Raw genomic sequence first — 22,868 nt, 5'->3', positions numbered from 1 at the left:
GGGACATTGCTCCAAATCAGGGACAGTTGGGAGCTATGGCCAAGCTGCTGTGTGAACCAGCTCCATAGAGAGCCGGTCACAGTCTCCTGTCATTCAAATTGGATGCAGGGAAAACCCACATCTAATTAGCATCAACATGAACCCAGCCTTAACCACCTCGCGCCCGCCCTATAGCCGAACGACGGCCGTAGAGCAGGCGCATTCGTCCGGGTGGTCGTCCCTGGACGTCCTGATGTTTACTTCCGCAATGCGCGCCGCGGGCGCGCATCTCGGAAATTCTGTGTTCGCCGTGTCCCCCGGGGACAGGCAAACACAGATCGCTGTAAACAGCCAATCACAGCGGCCGTTTACAGCGTGATCGGCGTGTCCAATGGGAGATGATCTCATATGTAAACATATGAGATCATATCTCAGCGCCGCTCTCCCTCCTCACACAGACAGTGTGAGAGGGGAGAGATGAACGGCTGCAGCGGCAGCCGTTCTGCCTCGAGTAAAAAAAAAAAAAAAGTGCCATCCTCCCTCAGCAGTGCCATCCTCCCCCAGCAGTGCCATCCGCCCCAGTGCCATCCACCCCAGTGCCATCCACCCCAGTGCTACCTGCCCCCAGTGCCATCCACCCCAGTGCTACCTGCCCCCAGTGCCATCCACCCCAGTGCTACCTGCCCCCAGTGCTACCTGCCCCCAGTGCCACCTGTTGTCAGTGCCATTTGTCCCCAGTGCCATCTGTCATCAGTGCCACGTATAAGTGCCATCTGTCATCAGTGCCACGTGTCATCAGTGCCACATAGTGCCATCTGTCATCAGTGCCACGTATTAGTGCTATCTGTCATCAGTGCCACGTATCAGTGCCATTTGTCATCAGTGCCACCTGTCAGTGTCACGTGCCATCTGTTGTCAGTGTCACGTGTCATCAATGCCACTTATCAGTGCCATCTGTCATCAGTGTCACGCGTCATCGGTGCCATGTATTAGTGCCATCTGTCATCGGTGGCACGTATTAGTGCCACATATTAGTGCCATCTGTCATCAGTGCCACGTATTAGTGCCACATGTCATCAGTGCCACGTATAAGTGCCACGTGTCATCAGTGCAACATATTAGTGCCATCTGTCATCAGTGCCACATATTAGTGCCATCTGTCATCAGTGCCACGTGTCATCAGTGCCACGTATAAGTGTCATCATTGCCACGTATCAGTGCCATCTGTCATCAGTGTCACGTGTCATTGTCCTGGTGCTTCAAAAGTGTAATAAATAGTCAACAAGTTAGATGTGTAATTTATGTTCCTAGAACACATGATGGCGCTACCTGCATGTTGGGCCTCTCTATGTGGCCAGGCTGTGAAAAAGTCCCACACATGTGGTATTGTAATACTCAGGAGGAGTAGCAGAATTTTTTGGGGGGTGTCATTTGTGGTATACACATGCCACGTGAGAGAAATAACCTATTACAATGACAATTTTGTGAAGAAAAAAAAAATGAAAAATCTTAATTTTGCAAAGAATTGTGGGAAAAAAATGACAACATCAAAAAGCTCACTATGCCTCTTACTAAATACCTTGGAATGTCTACTTTCCAAAAAGGGGTCATTTGGGGGGTGTATGTACTTTCCTGACTTGTTCGGGTCACAAGAAGCGAGATAGGCCACCAGTACATCAGATGTGATCAATTTTGTGCGATTCGCACCACAGCTTGTAGACTCTCTAACTTTCACAAAGACCAAATAATATCCACTAATTTGGGTTATTTTTACCAAAGATATGTAGCAGTATAAATTGTGGCCAAAATTTATGAAGAAAAATTAACAATTTGCATAATTCTGTCACAGAAACAAATATGCGTTTTTTTTCAAAATTTTCAGTCTTTTTTCATTTATAGCGCAAAAAATAAAAACCCCAGAGGTGATCAAATACCACCAAAAGAAAGCTCTATTTGTGGGAAAGAAAGGACAAAAAATTCATTTGGGTACAGTGTTGCATGACTGAGTAATTGTCATTCAAATTGTGAGAGCACCGAAAGCTGAAAATTGGTCTGGGCAGGAAGGGTGTTTAAGTGCCCAGTAAGCAAGTGGTTAAAATATAGCTAAAGGCAAATCTTTTTCTATGTTTTTGCTACCTTTACTCATGTTAGGGAGATACAACCCTTCTATTTGTCCTGTTTACCATCATCATTGAAAGTGAAACAAAAAGAAAATCCCACATTTTGAGTTGTCCCCGGAAAAGTAATAGCGGGAATATCTTCCAGTGAGGATACTAGTTCTGGTGACCTGGGGGCCCCAAGAGATTTCCTTTGCAGGTTTCCTGTTTTGGCTATGGGACAGGAAATGAAGGGAAATCTCACCAATCAGACACAGATGAAAAAAAAAAACTGACAGGGGTTATAACACTCCCTTACTTTATCCAAAATGGAATAAAAAAAAGTGTTTCCTATAGATTTACTTTAAAGTATAACATACAGTATGACTATTTTATTTTATCATACATATTATTTTTTTCAGAAACACTCTCACTATGTCTGATTCTTCATCTGATAATAATAATAAAACCTCCACAGGTAAGTAATTCTGACATATTAATTGATTTGTTAATAGAATCTGACAAATAGAAAACATTGCAGCACATCCTAGGCTGTGACACATTTAGGGGGTGTAGTCCACACCATGTCCTGGCACTCTGGGGTGCCAGTCAGTGTTTTTTGTGTTTAACCATGTACGGCAATGCAGTGCCTATGATAATAGTACTGCAGTGGTGCTTCTGCTGACAGCTGCAGTTCAGGGCCCACTCGGCTCTGGTCACATGACACAGATGAGTAGCAGACTTCCCCTCTTTCTGAACTGCCACTGCATGTGTAAGTTGGGAGAGCAGACCTCTACTGAAGGGGGGTCTGCACTAAGGGGCTTGACTGGGAGGGGTTGTCTGTACTGAGGAGGTCTATACTAAGGGGTTAGGCTGGGTGAGTCTGTACTGAGAGAGGCCTGTACTGAGAGGAGTCAAGTAGCAAAGGGGTCTGTAATGGGTGTCTTTATTTAGGGGGCTGGGATGGGGGGGGGGGGTATACTGGAGGGTCTGTATTGAAGAGTTAAAGTGTTAATAAAACCAGGAGCCTGCTTCACTATATCTGGTCTCCCACAGTACAGAGAACATGGAAATGCAATTATTTTAGTAAATATAAACTGCTAAATACTATATGTCCCATCAGGATGCAGGACCCCTGACCCTTTGCCTGGACAGTGATGATTGGCCCTGTGCTGATCACATGCACTCGCCCAAGAAAAAAACACAAAAAACTCTCTAGCAATACACACCAAACTGAGCATGTGCAGCCTGTTTAAAGTAATTCTGCCTTATCCGGACATGTTTTGGAAACTGCCTTTTTACACATTGCAGAGGATTAACCCTTTAGATTTCACAGTGAGTATTACAAGAATGCTTTACTGCATATACAGACTGAGTTTACTGTTGTGGGTTTAGTAACACTTTAAGCTGGGAGGAAGCATTTGTACTGGGGTGGGGGGGGGGGGGGGGGTCTGTACTAAGGCATTAGGCTAGGAGAGAGGGTCTGTACTGGTGGGGTCTGTACTGAGGGGTTTGACTGGGAGGGCGGGTCTGTGCTGGGGGGATGATCTGTAATGAGGGGTTAGGTTGCGAGGGGGCCTCTGTACTGGGGAGGGTCTGTACTGATGATTTTTTATGGAGGGGTTAGGCTAGGAGGGAAGGTCTGTACTGGGGGGATTTGTACTGAGGGGTTAGGCTGAAAGAGAGAGTCTATACTAGGGGTAATTTATACTGAGGTGCTAGGTTGCATGGGTGCATTTTTACTAGGTAGAATCCGTACTGGCAGGTTTGTATGGAGGAGTTATACTAAGAGGGAGGGTCTGTACTGCAGAAGGTACTGGGGGGGGGGGGGGTCTCTACTGAGAGGTTAGGCTGGGAATGAGGGACTGTACTGGGGATCTGTATTGAGGGGTTAGGCTGGGAAGGGAGTATCTGTACTGGTGGGGTCTGGCTGAGGGGATTGGCTGGGAGCAAGATTTTGTACTGGGGGGATCTATACTGAGGGGCTAAGTTAGGAGGGGGCATTTGTACTGGGGAGGGTCTGCATTGGTGGATTTGTATGTAGGGTTAGGCTAGGAGGGAACATCTGTGTTGCGAAAGGTCTGTACTGGGGGGCGTTGCCAAGTGGCAAAAAACAGGGGCTTCAGCCCGAAGTCCGAGCCCAGCACTGGGGGGGGGGGGGGTGTTACCCCTGCCTGACGTGCACTGACCCACGCTGACCATTACACTCACCTACCTGACATACACTAACCATTACACTCACCTACCTGACATACACTTACCATTACACTCACCTACCTGACATACACTTACCATTACACTCACCTACCTGACATACACTAACCATTACACTCACCTACCTGACATACACTAACCATTACACTCACCTACCTGACATACACTTACCATTACACTCACCTACCTGACATACACTGACATATACTGACCATTACACTCACCTACCTGACATACACTGACTTACACTCACCTACCTGACATACACTGACATATACTGACCATTACACTCACCTACCTGATATACACTGATCATTACACTCACCTACATGACATACACTGACCTACCTGAACCACACTGGCATGATACACTGACCTACCTGACTTCAGGTGACCTACTCCTCCTGCATCTCAGCCATAGTGTGCAGCGTGCCCGTAGAGTAGACAGCAAGGTCAGGCACTCCAAGCAGCCAGAGCCATGACACACAAGAGGAGAGGAGACCCACGCTGACCTACCTGACCCACGCTGACCTACCTGACCCACACTGACCTACCTGACATACACTGACCATTACACTCACCTACCTGACATACACTCACCTACCTGACATACACTGACCATTACACTCACCTACCTGACATACACTCACCTACCTGACCCACACTGACATGATACCTACCTGATTTCAGGTGACGTGACCTCCTCCTCCTGCAGCTCAGCTCGTAGAGTAGAAAGCAGGGCCAGGCACTCCAGGCAGCCAGAGCCATGACACATGAGAGCAGAGATGACCCACACTGACCTACGTGACATACACTAACCTACCTGACACACACTGACCTACCTGACCCACACTAACATACACTGACCCATACTGACCTACCTGACATACATGGACCCACACTGAAATACACTGACCCACACTGACATACACTGACCCACACTGACATGATACACTGACCTACCTGACTTCAGGTGACGTGACCACCTCCTCCTGCAGCTCAGCCATAGTGTGCAGCATGCCTGTAGAGTGGACAGCAGGGCCAGGCACTCCAGGCAGCAAGAGCCATGGCACACAAGAGAAGAGCAGAGGAGAGGAGAGGAGACCCACACTGACCTACCTGACCCACATTGACATACACTGTCCCACACTGACCTATACTGACCCATGTTGACCTACCTGACCCACACTGACCTACCCGATCCACACTGACATGATACACTGACCTCCCTGACTTCAGGTGATGTGACCTCCTCCTCCTGCAGCTCAGCCATAGTGTGCGGCGCGCCCATAGAGTAGACAGCAGGGCCAGGCTGGGATGGGGGGGGGGTATACTGGAGGGTCTGTATTGAAGAGTTAAAGTGTTAATAAAACCAGGAGCCTGCTTCACTATATCTGGTCTCCCACAGTACAGAGAACATGGAAATGCAATTATTTTAGTAAATATAAACTGCTAAATACTATATGTCCCATCAGGATGCAGGACCCCTGACCCTTTGCCTGGACAGTGATGATTGGCCCTGTGCTGATCACATGCACTCGCCCAAGAAAAAAACACAAAAAACTCTCTAGCAATACACACCAAACTGAGCATGTGCAGCCTGTTTAAAGTAATTCTGCCTTATCCGGACATGTTTTGGAAACTGCCTTTTTACACATTGCAGAGGATTAACCCTTTAGATTTCACAGTGAGTATTACAAGAATGCTTTACTGCATATACAGACTGAGTTTACTGTTGTGGGTTTAGTAACACTTTAAGCTGGGAGGAAGCATTTGTACTGGGGTGGGGGGGGGGGGGGGGGGTCTGTACTAAGGCATTAGGCTAGGAGAGAGGGTCTGTACTGGTGGGGTCTGTACTGAGGAGTTTGACTGGGAGGGCGGGTCTGTGCTGGGGGGATGATCTGTAATGAGGGGTTAGGTTGCGAGGGGGCCTCTGTACTGGGGAGGGTCTGTACTGATGATTTTTTATGGAGGGGTTAGGCTAGGAGGGAAGGTCTGTACTGGGGGGATTTGTACTGAGGGGTTAGGCTGAAAGAGAGAGTCTATACTAGGGGTAATTTATACTGAGGTGCTAGGTTGCATGGGTGCATTTTTACTAGGTAGAATCCGTACTGGCAGGTTTGTATGGAGGAGTTATACTAAGAGGGAGGGTCTGTACTGCAGAAGGTACTGGGGGGGGGGGGGGGGGTCTCTACTGAGAGGTTAGGCTGGGAATGAGGGACTGTACTGGGGATCTGTATTGAGGGGTTAGGCTGGGAAGGGAGTATCTGTACTGGTGGGGTCTGGCTGAGGGGATTGGCTGGGAGCAAGATTTTGTACTGGGGGGATCTATACTGAGGGGCTAAGTTAGGAGGGGGCATTTGTACTGGGGAGGGTCTGCATTGGTGGATTTGTATGTAGGGTTAGGCTAGGAGGGAACATCTGTGTTGCGAAAGGTCTGTACTGGGGGGCGTTGCCAAGTGGCAAAAAACAGGGGCTTCAGCCCGAAGTCCGAGCCCAGCACTGGGGGGGGGGGGGGGGGGTGTTACCCCTGCCTGACGTGCACTGACCCACGCTGACCATTACACTCACCTACCTGACATACACTAACCATTACACTCACCTACCTGACATACACTTACCATTACACTCACCTACCTGACATACACTTACCATTACACTCACCTACCTGACATACACTAACCATTACACTCACCTACCTGACATACACTTACCATTACACTCACCTACCTGACATACACTGACATATACTGACCATTACACTCACCTACCTGACATACACTGACTTACACTCACCTACCTGACATACACTGACATATACTGACCATTACACTCACCTACCTGATATACACTGATCATTACACTCACCTACATGACATACACTGACCTACCTGAACCACACTGGCATGATACACTGACCTACCTGACTTCAGGTGACCTACTCCTCCTGCATCTCAGCCATAGTGTGCAGCGTGCCCGTAGAGTAGACAGCAAGGTCAGGCACTCCAAGCAGCCAGAGCCATGACACACAAGAGGAGAGGAGACCCACGCTGACCTACCTGACCCACACTGACCTACCTGACATACACTGACCATTACACTCACCTACCTGACATACACTCACCTACCTGACATACACTGACCATTACACTCACCTACCTGACATACACTCACCTACCTGACCCACACTGACATGATACCTACCTGATTTCAGGTGACGTGACCTCCTCCTCCTGCAGCTCAGCTCGTAGAGTAGAAAGCAGGGCCAGGCACTCCAGGCAGCCAGAGCCATGACACATGAGAGCAGAGATGACCCACACTGACCTACGTGACATACACTAACCTACCTGACACACACTGACCTACCTGACCCACACTAACATACACTGACCCATACTGACCTACCTGACATACATGGACCCACACTGAAATACACTGACCCACACTGACATACACTGACCCACACTGACATGATACACTGACCTACCTGACTTCAGGTGACGTGACCACCTCCTCCTGCAGCTCAGCCATAGTGTGCAGCATGCCTGTAGAGTGGACAGCAGGGCCAGGCACTCCAGGCAGCAAGAGCCATGGCACACAAGAGAAGAGCAGAGGAGAGGAGAGGAGACCCACACTGAACTACCTGACCCACATTGACATACACTGTCCCACACTGACCTATACTGACCCATGTTGACCTACCTGACCCACACTGACCTACCCGATCCACACTGACATGATACACTGACCTCCCTGACTTCAGGTGACGTGACCTCCTCCTCCTGCAGCTCAGCCATAGTGTGCGGCGCGCCCATAGAGTAGACAGCAGGGCCAGGCACTCCAGGCAGCCAGAGCCATGACACATGAGAGGAGAGGAGAGCCACCCGAGCGCCAAGTGGGGATCTTCTCACAGGGGTGCTGCGGCTGCGATGTAATTCCCGCCCTCTGGAGCCTGCAGCGCCTATGATGGACGCATTGGACCTGTGGGGCGTCCATTATAGGCGCTGCAGGCTCCAAAAGGCGGGACCTGCTATGTCACTCGGGTCAGATTGGTCCCCTTCTTGGCGGCGGCTCTCAGGCTAATAATAGAACCGTGCATGCCTGAGACCCGGGGCTTTTTAGAGACCCACTTGGGGCTCCAGTCACCGTCAGCCACTGACTGGGAGGTTCTGTTCAGAGGAGTTTTCGGTGAGAGGGAGGGTCTGCATTGGGGGGAATCTGTACTAGGGTTAAGATAGGAGGGGGCATTTGTACTAGGGGAGGGTCTGTACTGATGGGTTTGCATGGGGGGGTTAGGCTGGGAGGGAAGGTCTGTATTGTGGAAGGTCTGTACTGAGGGGTTTGGCTGGGTAAGCGGGTCTGTACTGGGGAACTGTACTGAGGGGTTAGGTTGAGAGAAGGCATCTATAAATGATCAAAATTCCCTGTCACCAGTTTTAGTAGCTTTTCTGAAATGTGCAGCAAATTATATTAAAAAAGAATAACCTCCAGAATTAAACTGAAGGTCAGTAAGACCCACTCTAACACCAATATAAGTGCTACTTGTGATTGACAGCAGGCAGTGGGATAATCCTATAAATTCCCAATTCTTGCCAATAAGAGGTTGTTTATTGCCTAAGTATGACAGCTGCAGTGGCAGATTACTTCACAAACTGAAACATAATAAACGCGGTTTACTATGCTTTACAGATGAATGGACACAGTGTTCATTTAGTAAAAGAAGGGACAGGGACATAGTTCTCAAGTGGTTTGCGAGTGCACATAGTTCTGCGAGGGATCTGCGAGTGCACGTATTTCTTGCGAGTGATCTGTGAGTGCATGTAGTTCTGCAAGTTGTCTGCGAGTGCACGTAGTTCTGCGAGTGGTCTTCGAGTGCACATAGTTCTGCGAGTGATCTGCGAGTGCACGTAGTTCTGCGAGTGGTCTGTGAGTGCATGTAGTTCTGCGAGTGGTCTTCGAGTGCACATAGTTCTGCGAGTGATCTGCGAGTGCACGTAGTTCTGCAAGTGGTCTGTGAGTGCATGTAGTTCTGCGAGTGGTCTTCGAGTGCACATAGTTCTGCGAGTGATCTGCGAGTGCACGTAGTTCTGCGAGTGGTCTGTGAGTGCACATAGTTCTGCGAGTGGTCTGCGAGTGCATGTAGTTCTGCGAGTGGTCTGTGAGTGCACGTAGTTCTGCGAGTGCATGTAGTTCTGCGAGTGCATGTAGTTCTGCGAGTGAACGTAGGTCTGCGGGTGCACGTAGGTCTGCACGTAGGTCTGCAAATGCACATAGTTCTGCGATTGGTCTGCGAGTGCACGTAGGTCTGCGAGGGCATGTAGGTCTGCAGGAAGCTAGTTGTTAGGTAATTTGGACAGGGTATAATCCCCAATCCTCATTAAAGCGGTTGTATACACGCTAATGTTTTTTTTTTTGCCACCTGCAAAGGAAAAGGCATAATGAGCTAGTATGCACCGCATACTAGCTCATTATGAAATACTTACCTTAGAACCCCGACATCTGGCTCGATCCATGCCGAAGGAGCTGATATGCTCCCTCTGCGTTTCTTCCGGGTATCGCGGCTCCGGCGCTGTGAGTGGCCGGAGCTGCGATATCGTCACTCCCGCGCATGCGCATGGGAGATTTCATCACGGCAGGGTCCGGCGACTGCCGGGCTTTCAGCCGAGAATCCCCTTGTGCGCATGAGCCGCTGCAGTCAGCGGCGCATACCGAGGGGAATATCTCCTAAACTGTACAGGTTTAGGAGATTTTTTTTACCTACAGGTAAGCCTTATTATAGGCTTTCCTGTAGGTAAAAGTAAAAAAAATGACTATACAACCACTTTAAATTTAATAGGTAGGATGCCCGGCGGGTGTGGAGAGGCGACTTGTTGTACATCTTGCGGCATGTATGCGTTCCTTGACCATCCGATCGAGGGTGAATACTGCTGTGCAAAATGTAAGCGCATTGTTTCCTTGGAAGCCCAGGTTCTGAATCTGGGGAAGCAACTGTCATCACTGAGAAGTCCCTCCATACTAAAGGAGAGCCAGGAACGTACACGGCCGGGGGTGCTAGGGGCCAGCACAGAGGCGGGTGGAGACAAAGAGGTGCAGGCACTAGCACAGAGTAGATGGGTGACAGTCAGGAAGGGTAGAGTGGGAAGTGCCAGGGAGGCTGATCCAGGGCTGGAGCATCCCAATAAGTACGCTCCATTAAGTCACGTTGGTGAAACCAGTCAGGGACCAGCACTGCTGGAGCTGAGTGACTCTCCTAGCTGCCGGGGGAAGAACTCCTCCAGTGAGAGTGTGGTGGGGGGGGCGAAGGGAAAGGAAAGACAGATTCTGGTAGTAGGGGACTCAATTCTTAGAAGGACTGAGACCTGGTTCAACAGCTCTCATGATTGGCTGGCAAACATTCAAGGGTATACCCTTTATCACAAGGATAGAAAGGGTAAAAATGGGGGAGGGGTATGCCTATATATCAAGAATAATGTACAAGTGAATGTGAGAGATGACATCACTAAGGGAGCTAGGGAGGAGGTAGAATCCTTATGGGTAGAGTTCCAAAGGGATGTAGCTAAGGGGAAAATAATACTGGGAGATTGCTATAAACTCCCTAACCTGAGGGAGGAAGGGGAGACAGATCTCCTATCACAATTTGGATTAGCAGCAAGGATGGGAGGTGTTATCATAATGGGGGATTTTAAGTATCCAGACATAGACTGGGCGGAGGGATTCATCTAAGGCTCGCCAGTTCCTAAATGTCTTGCAGGACAATTTTATGGGCCAGATGGTAGACGCACCAACTAGAAATAAAGCGTTACTGGATCTACTGATTACCAACAATACAGACCTGATCACGAGTGTGGAAATACGGGGCAATTTAGGGAACAGCGATCACAGGTCAATTGGCTTCCGTATAAATCACACAAATAGGAAACATAAGGGGAATACAAAGACACTGAATTTCAAAAGAGCCAACTTCCCTAAACTACGAACCTTACTAGAAGGCATAAATTGGAATAAAATCTTAAGCCGCGTACACACTGGCGGACTGTCTGGCCAACTTAGTCCGTCAGACAATCCGATGGACAGTCCGTCATACTTTCGAATGAACGGACTTGACCACACACACCACTTTTTGAGCGGACTAATACGGCGTACTAAGTCCGCCATACTATCCGCCCTACTTTTGAAATGAACGGACTCGCCCACACACGCGGAGGAAAGTCCGCTCATTTCGAGCGCGTCTCCAGGTAGGCGGGGCCCACGAAGGAGACGTCGCTGGCCCCGCCGCCTGGTATGGACTTAAAGGGGAACCCCAACGTCGAAAAAAATCGGCGTGGGGGTCCCCCCCAAGTCCACAACAGACCCTTGTCCGAGCACGCTACCCGGCTGGCCAGGAAAGGGGGGCGAGCGAGCGCCGCCCCCTCCTAAACCGTACCAGGCCGCGTGCCCTCAAGAAGAAGAAGAAGAAGAACGGAAGGCGGCGGCGGCGGCGACAGAAGACCGGGCCACCGCCTGTAAAAGAGCTATAAGAAGGCGCGTTGGCCCGGCAGAAGAACTGAAGAGGGGGACAAGACCCCCGAAGTCGGGAGAAGAGGCCGGCGGCGAGGAAGAAAGCCGGACTCCTTCGCTAGCAAAAGAGCTACAAGAAGATAGCGGAGGAGTCCGGGGAGAAGACCCCCGAAGACGGAAGACCCCCGGAGCTGTGCAATAAAGTATTTTATCTCGTGTGTTGTGTTTTTTTTGTACTTTTATTTTACAGGTGAATGGGTAGGGGTACATTGTACCCCATACTCATTCACATAGGGTGGGGGGCCGGTATCCGGGGGCCCCCTTATTAAAGGGGGCTCCCGGATTCCGATAAGCCCCCCACCCGCAGACCCCGACAACCAACGGCCAGGGTTGTCGGGAAGAGGCCCTTTTTCTCATCAACATGGGGACAAGGTGCTTTGGGGTGGGGGGGCCGCGCGGCCCCCCCTTCCCCAAGGCACCTCCCCATGTTGAGGGCACGCGGCCTGGTACGGTTTAGGAGGGGGCGCTCGCTCGCCCCCCTTTCCTGGCCGGCCGGGTAGCGTGCTCGGACAAGGGTCTGTTGTGGACTTGGGGGGACCCCACGCCGATTTTTTTCGGCGTTGGGGTTCCCCTTTAAGTCCATACCAGGCGGTGGGGCCAGCGACGTCTCCTTCGCGGGCCCCGCCTACCTGGATACCCGCTCGAAATGAGCGGACTTTTCTCCGGGCGGGAAAAGTCTGCTCATTTCAAAAGTACGGCGGACTGGCATACATACGGGCGGATTGTCCGCCGAAATGCGAGTCCGACGGACAGTATTACGGAAATTCCGAAATACTTAGTCCGCCAGACTGCACGCTGAAAAAGTCCGCTGAAGCCCACACACGAGCGGACTGTCCGCTGAAATGTGTTTCGGCGGACTAAGTTGGCCAGACAGTCCGCCCGTGTGTACGCGGCTTTAGGAACAAAGAACGCGGAGGAGAGATGGGTTTGCTTTACGAGCATATTAAATAAGGGCATTAGCCAGTGCATCCCATTGGGTAATAAATTTAAAAGAGCAAACAAAAGTCCTGGATGGCTTAACTCCAATGTAAAAATGCATATAAAAGCAAAGGAGAAGGCCTTCAAAAAATACAAGGTTGAGAGATCATCATCAGCATTCAGACTTTATAAAGAATGCAACAAGAAATGTAAGGGTGCAATAAGGATGGCTAAGATAGAACATGAAAGACACATAGCAGAGGAGAGCAAAAAAAATCCCAAATCCCAAATCCCAAATTCTTTAAGTATATAAACAGTGAAAAAAGGGAGGACAGACCATATTGGCCCATAAAGAATGAGGAAGGACATCTGGTTACAAAGGATGGGGAGATGGCGAAGGTATTGAATTTATTCTTCTCGAGGGAATCAGGGGGGGCTTCAGTAACCAAAACTGCAGTGTTTATCCTCATGACACATCACAGGAAGGACCTCCATGGTGAACAGAGGACAGAATTAAAATTAGACTTGGGAAACTTAACATTAATAAATCACCGGGACCAGATGGCTTGCACCCAAGGGTACTTAGGGAACTCGGCCAAGTAATTGCCAGACCATTGTTCCTAATTTTTACTGACAGTCTACTGACTGGAATGGTACAGTACCAGCTGATTGGCGAAAAGCCAATGTAGCACCAATAGGGTGACCACATTTCCAAACTGCCATTCAGGGACACCCCTCAGCACGCAACGGTCCGTGACATCACAAGGGGGCAGTGCCACCATGTGACATCCACGGGTGACCCTGCCCCTTACCTATTTAAGCATTTTGTTTCATGTATGTTAGCCCAACATTGTAAGAACAATTACACTCTGTGACTCTAATTGTTCTTACAATGTTGGGCTAATATACTTGAAACAAATGCTTTTTATATCCAAGGCACTAAAGTTGTATAAAAAACCCTGTACTTTATACTCCAAAGGGAATACAAATAACCAGAGGGATCTGGAGTAAAAACTGGACATACACTGACCTACCTGATCCCTACACTGACCTACCGGATATCACATCCTCAGCTCTGTGGGGCTCATGCTGAGACCTGTAGTCCTTCAATAGGAGAATGAGGTCAGTGGCAGTGGTGAGGGTGGGAGGAGAGAGGGAGTTGGTGAGGGGGGGTGGGTGAGGGTGAGAGAGATGGGTTGAGGGGGGGAGAGGGGTGGGGGGAGAGAGCAGGGATGGGAGAGAGAGAGGGGGTGGGTGAAAGTGACCCCCTATCCCCTGCCTGCAGTCCCTCCTGTGCCCCCCTGTCCCAGCCCCTGTCTGTGGGTAGGTGTGTGTGTGAGATGCACCTACCTCGTGCCCATCCTCGTCCTCTGGGCCCTTGGTCAGCCTGTCTTCCTTCTTGTTGATGACAGTGACAGCTAGGAGAGGAGGCTGGAGAAAGTGTGAAGGCCCTGGGAGTTTTCCGGGGATGCTGCACCCACTGCTGCTTAAGTCAGGGTGGCCGGCGGTGAGGTCTTCTCCCACTCCCTCCTGCGCTGTTGGTTCTAGCCAGGCCCCGTGCTGCTTACCGGAGCTGCTGATCACTGTTTCAAAATGCTGCTGTTGCTGCTGTCGGCTCCGCTTCCCCTGCCCTGCACCCCGCTAGACCAGCGGGACTTTCACTCTCCAGACCCATAGCATGACAAGGGGGTGGCGGCAGGGTTCATTTCAAAGGGCAGCTGCTTTGGGCCCCAGGAGCACTAGCACGGAGGAGGAGGAAGTGGGAGTACAGACCCCCCCCCCCCCCCTCTATTAGTACTGACCTCCCCACAAACCACTCCCTCCATTGGTACAGACCCCCCTCAGGACAAACCAGCCACCATTAGTAGAGACCCCCCCTGGACAAAACCACCCCCTCCATTAATACAGACCCCCCCAGGACAAACCACCACCCCTCCATTAATACAGACCCCCCACAAACCACCCCCCTCCATTAGTACAAACCCCCTCAGGACAAACAACCCCCCCATTAGTAGAGACCCCCCCAGACAAACCACCCCCTCCATTAGTACAGACCCCCCACAAACCACAACCTTCCATTAGTAAAGACCCCCTCAGGACAAAACATCCCCCTCCATTAGTAGAGACCCCCCCGGACAAACCACCCCCTCCATTAGTACAGACCCCCCTTCTGTACTAATGGAGGAGGGTGGTTTGTCCTGAAGGGGGGTCTGTACTAATGGAGGGGGTGGTTTGTCCGGGGGGGTCTCTACTAATGGAGGGGGGATGGTTTGTCCTAAGGGGGGTCTTTACTAATGGAGGGTTGTGGTTTGTGGGGGGTCTGTACTAATGTGGGGTGGTTTGTGGTGGTCTGTACTAATGGAGGGGGGTGGTTTGTCCTGAACACCCAGGACAAACCACCCCCCTCCATTAGTACAGACCACCACAAACCACCCCACATTAGTACAGACCCCCCCACAAACACCCCCCATTAGTACAGACCCCCACCCACAAACCACCCCCTCATGAGTACAGACCCCCCACAAACCACCCCCCATTAGTACAGACCCCCCACAAACCACCCCTCCATTAGTACAGACCCCCCTCCATTAGTAGAAACCCCCCCGGACAAACCACCCCCTCCATTAGTACAGACCCCCCTTCAGGACAAACCCCCCCCCCCCCATTAGTACAGACCCCCCTTCAGGACAAACCACCCCCCTCCATTAGTACAGACCCCCCGTCAGGACAAACCACCCCCCTCCATTAGTACAGACCCCCCTTCAGGACAAACCACCCCCCTCCATTAGTACAGACCCCCCTTCAGGACAAACCACCCCCCTCCATTAGTACAGACCCCCCTTCAGGACAAACCACCCCCCTCCATTAGTACAGACCACCACAAACCACCCCCCATTAGTACAGACCCCCACAAACCACCCCCCCATTAGTACAGACCCCCACAAACCACCCCCCCATTAGTACAGACTCCCCCACAAACACCCCCCATTAGTACAGACTCCCCCACAAACCACCCCTCCATTAGTACAGACTCCCCCGCAAACCACCCCTCCATTAGTACAGACTCCCCCGCAAACCACCCCTCCATAAGTACAGACTCCCCCGCAAACCACCCCTCCATTAGTACAGACTCCCCAGCAAACCACCCCTCCATTAGTACAGACTCCCCCGCAAACCACCCCTCCATTAGTACAGACTCCCCCGCAAACCACCCCTCCATTAGTACAGACTCCCCCACAAACCACCCCTCCATTAGTACAGACTCCCCCACAAACACCCCCCATTAGTACAGACTCCCCCACAAACCACCCCTCCATTAGTACAGACCCCCCTCAGGACAAACCAGCCGCCATTAGTAGAGACCCCCCTGGACAAAACCACCCCCTCCATTAATACAGACCCCCCAGGACAAACCACCACCCCTCCATTAATACAGACCCCCCACAAACCACCCCCCTCCATTAGTACAGACCCCCTCAGGACAAACCACCCCCCCATTAGTAGAGACCCCCCCCAGACAAACCACCCCCTCCATTAGTACAGACCCCCCACAAACCACAACCTTCCATTAGTAAAGACCCCCTCAGGACAAACCATCCCCCTCCATTAGTAGAGACCCCCCTTCAGGACAAACCACCCCCCTCCATTAGTACAGACCCCCCTTCAGGACAAACCACCCCCCTCCATTAGTACAGACCCCCCTTCAGGACAAACCACCCCCCTCCATTAGTACAGACCACCACAAACCACCCCCCATTAGTACAGACCCCCACAAACCACCCCCCCATTAGTACAGACCCCCACAAACCACCCCCCCATTAGTACAGACTCCCCCACAAACACCCCCCATTAGTACAGACTCCCCCACAAACCACCCCTCCATTAGTACAGACTCCCCCGCAAACCACCCCTCCATTAGTACAGACTCCCCCGCAAACCACCCCTCCATTAGTACAGACTCCCCCGCAAACCACCCCTCCATTAGTACAGACTCCCCCGCAAACCACCCCTCCATTAGTACAGACTCCCCCACAAACCACCCCTCCATTAGTACAGACTCCCCCACAAACCACCCCCCCATTAGTACAGACTCCCCCACAAACACCCCCCATTAGTACAGACCCCCCACAAACACCCCCCATTAGTACAGACCCCCCACAAACCACCCCTCCATTAGTACAGACTCCCCCACAAACCACCCCTCCATTAGTACAGACTCCCCCACAAACCACCCCTCCATTAGTACAGACCCCCCACAAACCACCCATCCATTAGTACAGACCCCCCACAAACCACCCCCCTCCATTAGTAAAGACCCCCCTCAGGACAAACCATCCCCCCTCCATTAGTAGAGACCCCCCCGGACAAACCACCCCCTCCATTAGTACAGACCCCCCTTCAGGACAAACCACCCCCCTCCATTAGTACAGACCCCCACAAACCACCCCCCATTAGTACAGACCACCCCCACATTAGTACAGACCCCCCACAAACCACCCCACATTAGTACAGACTCCCCCACAAACACCCCCCATTAGTACAGACCCCCCACAAACCACCCCTCCATTAGTACAGACCCCGCACAAACCACCCCTCCATTAGTACAGACCCCCCACAAACCACCCCCCTCCATTAGTACAGACCCCCCACAAACCACCCCCCTCCATTAGTACAGACCCCCCTCAGGACAAACCATCCCCCCTCCATTAGTAGAGACCCCCCCGGACAAACCACCCCCTCCATTAGTACAGACCCCCCTTCAGGACAAACCACCCTCCTCCATTAGTACAGACCCCCCCCACATTAGTACAGACCCCCCACAAACCACCCCACATTAGTACAGACTCCCCCACAAACACCCCCCATTAGTACAGACCCCCCATAAACCACCCCCATCCATTAGTATCGACCCCTCCAGAAACCACCCCCCATTAGTACAGACTCCCCCAGAAACCACCCCCTCCATTAGTACAGACCCCCCACAAACCACCCTTCATTAGTACAGACCCCCTCAGCCAGGGCAGGACTTAGGATGGTGGGGGCCCCTGGGCTTGAGTCACTTTCAGGCCCTACCTTCTATACATTACCATATTTATCGGCACATAACACGCGCCGGCGTATAACACGCACCCCAAGTTTAGGAGGGAAGTTTAAGGAAAAAACGTTTTAAATGCCCATCAATGCAGCCTGATCAGTGTCCATCTGCAGCCTTGCCCATCATTTCAGCCTTGTCCAGCGTCATTGCAGCCTTGTCAGTGTCATTTGTAGCCTTGTCATTGTAGTCTTGAAGTTTAAAAATGGTGCCGCCAAGATACAGAGTCCTGTGTATCTCGGTGGCTCTCGGTGGCTCTCGGGGGCTCTCGGGCCCAAGAGTAGCCGAGTGTACTTGGCTCGGCTCACAGTCACGCCCAGCCCCTGTGTTATGTCCACCATAGGGCGGGACTGAGCGTGACTGTGAGCAGAGCGGAGCCGAGTACACTCGGCTATGTATCTCGGTGGGGCCCCCTATTGGGCGGGGCCCATGGGCTTGAGCCCAGTCAAGCCCAATGGTAAGTCCAGCCCTGCCCTCAGCACAAACCCCACCCGGGCGGCAGCTGGAGAGGAGGTGGATCTCCTCTGAGGAGAGGAGGATGGAAGGGGGACGGACTTCAGCAGGAAATACAGCGATGGTGGTGAACAGCGGAGAGACCGGCCTCTGAACACCGTCATGACAAGGAAAGGAGGAGGAGGGAGGGGAGCACTCTGGCGCTTGACCGTCCCCACCTCTGTGGCGCCCGGGTGAACTGCACCCGCCTAATATCGGCCCTGGTTCCCAGTGTCAGTTTCATTCCGGGACATTGTATTGTCCCGGAATGAAGGTGCCCGGGACGGGGGACAAAAATGTAAATTACGGGATAATCCCGGGCAATCCGGGACATGTGGGCACCCTAAGCACCAATATTTAAAAAGGGCCCAAAATACACCCCTAGGTATTGCAGACCAGTTAGCCTAACACCAATAGTATGTAAACTCTTGGAGGGGGTGATAAGGGACTATATACAAGATTTTAGAACGGTATCATTAGCAGTAATCAGCATGGATTCATGAAGAATCGTACTTGCCAAACCAATCTACTAACCTTCTATGAGGAGGTGAGTTGCCAGTTAGATAAAGGTAGGCCCGTAGACGTGGCAATAACTTCCCCCGCAGGATGTGGAAACCTTGCAAAAAGATCTGAACAAATTAATGGGGTGGCCAACTACATGGCAAATGAGGTTCAATGTAGAAAAATATAAAAGAATGCATTTGGGTGGCAAAAATATGAATGCAATCTATACACTGGGGGGAGAACCTCTGGGGGAATCTATGATGGAAAAGGACCTGGGGGTCCTATTAGATGATAGGGTCAGTAATGGCATGCAATCCCAAGCTGCTGCTAACAAAGCAAACAGAATATTGGCATGCATTAAAAAGGGGAACAACTCCAGATATAATACGATAATACTCTCGCTCTACAAGAAGACTCTAGTCCAGCTGCACCTGGAGTATGCTGTCCAGTTCTGGGCACCAATCCTCAGGAAGGATGTACTAAAAAAGGGGGCATGTACAAAGAAGGGAAACAAAGCTAATAAAGGGTCTGGAGGATATCAGTTATGAGGAAAGGTTGTGAGCACTGATATTATTCTCTCTGGAGAAGAGACGCTTGAGAGGGGATATGATTTCAACATACAAATACCATACTGGTGACCCCACAATAGGGATAAAACTTTTTCACAAAAGAGAGTTTAACAAGACTTGTGGCCACTCATTAAAATTAGAAGAAAATAGGCTTAACCTTAAACTACGTAGAGGGTTCTTTACTGTAAGAGCGGCAAGGATGTGGAATTCCCTTCCACAGGTGGTGGTCTTAGTGGGGGGGCATTGATAGTTTCAAGAAACTATTAGATAAGCACCTCAACGACCGCAACATACAGGGATATACGATGTAATACTGACATATAATCACACACATAGGTTGGACTTGATGGACTTGTGTCTTTTTTTTTTTAACCTCATCTACTATGTAACTATATGGGTACACAACATATTTACCTTCCCCTTTCCCTGCTCTCCATTGTAAAACATGCCGCTGTGTGCCCACAGCAGCTGTCGGTGGGAGAGGAAATGAAGGAAGCCATCAGCGATGCAGCAGAAAGGGGCTCACAGGGGTCCTGGACAGCAGGGGGATGGGGGTGCAGATGCTCGAACTGATCCCCCTGCAGAGCAGCTGGAAGGAGAAAAAAGGAGGAGAAACATGTAGTACTGCAGAGGTGAGAGGAACAAAAGGATCTGTGTCTGTCATACAGCAGTACAGCTGGTCCTCCTGGGGGGAGCAGGATCTGGGGGCCCCCTTGTTAAAGGGGGCTTTCAGATTCCAATTAGCTCCCCATTCAGACTCAAACAACCACCGGCCAGGATTGTGGGGAAGAGGCCGCTCGCTCATCTGCCCTTTTCTGGCCTGGTATGGATTTTGGGGGACCCCACGCAGTTTTCTTTCAGAATTTTTCATTGCCGGCATTCTTTTGTTTATATTTCCCCACTGAGAGCAGAGTCATTGGTTGGTAAGGAAGTGGCTGCCGGCTTCCCGGCCCGGTCCTTAACAACTGGCTAATCTTCACTAAACAAAACTTTTTTTTCCTTTTTGCATATGTCTTTTTTTCAATACAGAGTAGAAGGGGGCACTCTCTACCTCCTGGAGGAAAAGGGATTTAACCTCCACACATGGAAAGCTTCTTCACAGTAATGCCCCGTACACAGGGCTGGACTTACCATTGGGCTTGACTGGGCTCAAGCCCATGGGCCCCGCTCAATAGGGGGCCCCGCAGGCCCCCCGAGATACACAGCTGAGTGTACTCGGCTTGACTCCGCTCACAGTCGCACCCAGTCCCGCCCTATGATGGGCATAACACAGGGCCTGAGCATGACTGTGAGCCGAGTCGAGTAGACTTGGCTACTCTCGGCTCCGCTCAGGACTGTGAGAGGACCCAAGAGCCGCCGAGAGGACCTGAGAGCGGCCGAGATACACAGAACTCTGTATCTCAGCGGGGCCATTTTTAAACTTCAAGACTACAATGACAAGGCTGCAAATAACAAGGCTACAAATGACACTGACAAGGCTGCAGATGGACACTGACAAGGCTGCATTGATGGGCATTTAAATGTACGTTTTTATCCTTAAATTCCCTCTAAACTTGGGGTGCGTGTTATACGCCAATAAATACGGTAATGTATAGAAGGTAGGGCCCGAAAGTGACTCAAGCCCAGGGGCCCCCACCACCCTAAGTCCTGCCCTGCCCGTACACACGGTCGGATTTTCAGACGGAAAATATTCAATGGGAGCTTTTTGTCAGAAATTCCAACCGTGTGTAGGCTCCATCGGACATTTTCCATCGGAATTTCTGTCACACAAAATTTGAGATCTGAATTTCAAATTTTACGGCAACAAAATGTTGTCGGAAATTCCGATCGTGTGTACATAATTCCGACGCACAAAGTTCCACCCATGCTTGGAATCAAGTAGAAGAGCCGCACTGACTATTGAACATGTACGTCACCGCGTTCTTGACATTCACAATTTCCGAACAACTTTGTGTGACCGTGTGTATGCAAGACAAGTTTGAGCCAACATCCGTCGGAAAAAATCCATGGATTTTGTTGTCGGTATGTCCAATCAATAGCCAATCGTGTGTACGTACGGGGCATATGAGCTGTGAAAATGTAAAGTGTTTTAATACTCCTTTTAGAATTAATTCTGGCCAGCTCAGTAGATTATTTTAGAAAATAACTGGATGTATTCCTAAATGCACAAAATATAAATGGATAGTAAGATTTCTAGGTAATAACACCAGGGGTAGTTGATCCACGGAACCTCTATTGGTCTCCAGGGGGTCGGGAAGGATTTATTTACCCACCATTGGAGCAAATTAGATTATGCTTTATTATTTTTTCTTTGTCTGGATCATGGCCAGATCTAAAAGGGTGCTGGGGTTGCACCCCCCAGATTTTATTTGTGCCCCCTTAAGCTCCATAACTACCCCCCTGAACCCTGAATGCCAGTAGCTGAGCTCCTTTTACATCCCAGAACAGCACACAGCTCCTCCTACCCACACTACACACAGCTGAGATCACATTTCTTTACACACCGTCACGATCTACACAGTGTTTAGCTGGCTGCAGCAGCTACACTGCCCTTATGACCAGGGAGTCTCACCGGTCAAAACTGCAACAAAGCAGCCAACTACACCCTGTTATTCCTATCCTCTGCCTCTCTAGCTATGGTTCCTGCCAACGATGACCCCATTCTCTGCCCTGCCAGTAGTGGCCCCTGTCCTTGGCTCTGATGACCCTAGTGATCTGCCCTTCTGATCCCCTGTACACTGCCCTGCTGCCCCCTGTCCTGCTGACCCCTGTACACTGCCCTAAAAAACAATAGCCCCTGTATACTGCCCTACCCTATCCTCTACCCTACCGACTCTCTGTACACTGCCCTGCTGACCTCCTATCCTCTGCCCCCCCCCAAAATATTTTACTGCACCCCACATTAGACAGGCTAAATCCGACCCTGCTCTGTATCAACTGTGGGTATAGGATTGTGTATAAAGAGGTTTTCTGTTTTTTATTCAAATGGATAAACTAGAGGGACTATAGTGTCATTCTTTGTAAATATATTCAGCAGAATGTTTTTAAAACAATAACTTATTTTCTTGGATGCATTTTTGAAGCAATTGTATAGCAACCCTAGGACAAAGAAAAAGGGATGCATACACATTAACAATAACTAGTTCTTTTTTTTTGGTCTTTCTTATTTGTTTTTCTTGTGCCTGCCCTACCTTTTTTGTTTCCTCAGTTATTAACACATTATGGATTAAATGGATATAAAGTCTAAGCCCCTGTACACACGGTCGGAGATTCTGCCAACCAAATCCGTCGGATTTTGTCCGTCAGATTTAGTCTGACGGATTGTGTCCGAAACTGTTGCATACACACGGTTGGACTAAGTTGTCGAAAAATCCGATCTTTCAGAACGTGATGACGTAATTTCGTTACGATGGGACTAGATTCAGGCTAGTAGCCAATAGCTTTGAT

The 22,868-nt window shown here is 50.4% G+C and overlaps 1 protein-coding gene across 3 annotated transcripts in view; it reads left to right on the top strand.

Moving 5' to 3' along the window:
* LOC143933531 (transmembrane protein 272-like) overlaps positions 1–22,868 on the top strand; it is a 154,206-nt gene that overhangs the window by 40,434 nt on the left and 90,904 nt on the right. For 2 of the 3 annotated variants that reach the window (XM_077456446.1, XM_077456451.1), the window contains one exon: positions 2,498–2,553. The exons of the other annotated variant lie outside the window; for it this stretch is intronic. In XM_077456446.1, the coding sequence (XP_077312572.1) occupies positions 2,511–2,553 (43 nt within the window). In that variant the 5' untranslated portion in view covers positions 2,498–2,510. The remainder of the gene's footprint in view (positions 1–2,497; positions 2,554–22,868) is intronic. 3 annotated transcript variants of the gene reach the window in all.

The sequence above is a fragment of the Lithobates pipiens genome, unplaced genomic scaffold (assembly GCF_037356315.1).
Source record: "Lithobates pipiens isolate NorthernLeopardFrog02 unplaced genomic scaffold, aLitPip1_a1.2 Scaffold_10, whole genome shotgun sequence".
NCBI classification, from domain to species: Eukaryota; Metazoa; Chordata; class Amphibia; order Anura; family Ranidae; genus Lithobates; species Lithobates pipiens.
This window is presented reverse-complemented; position numbering and strand designations above follow the sequence as displayed.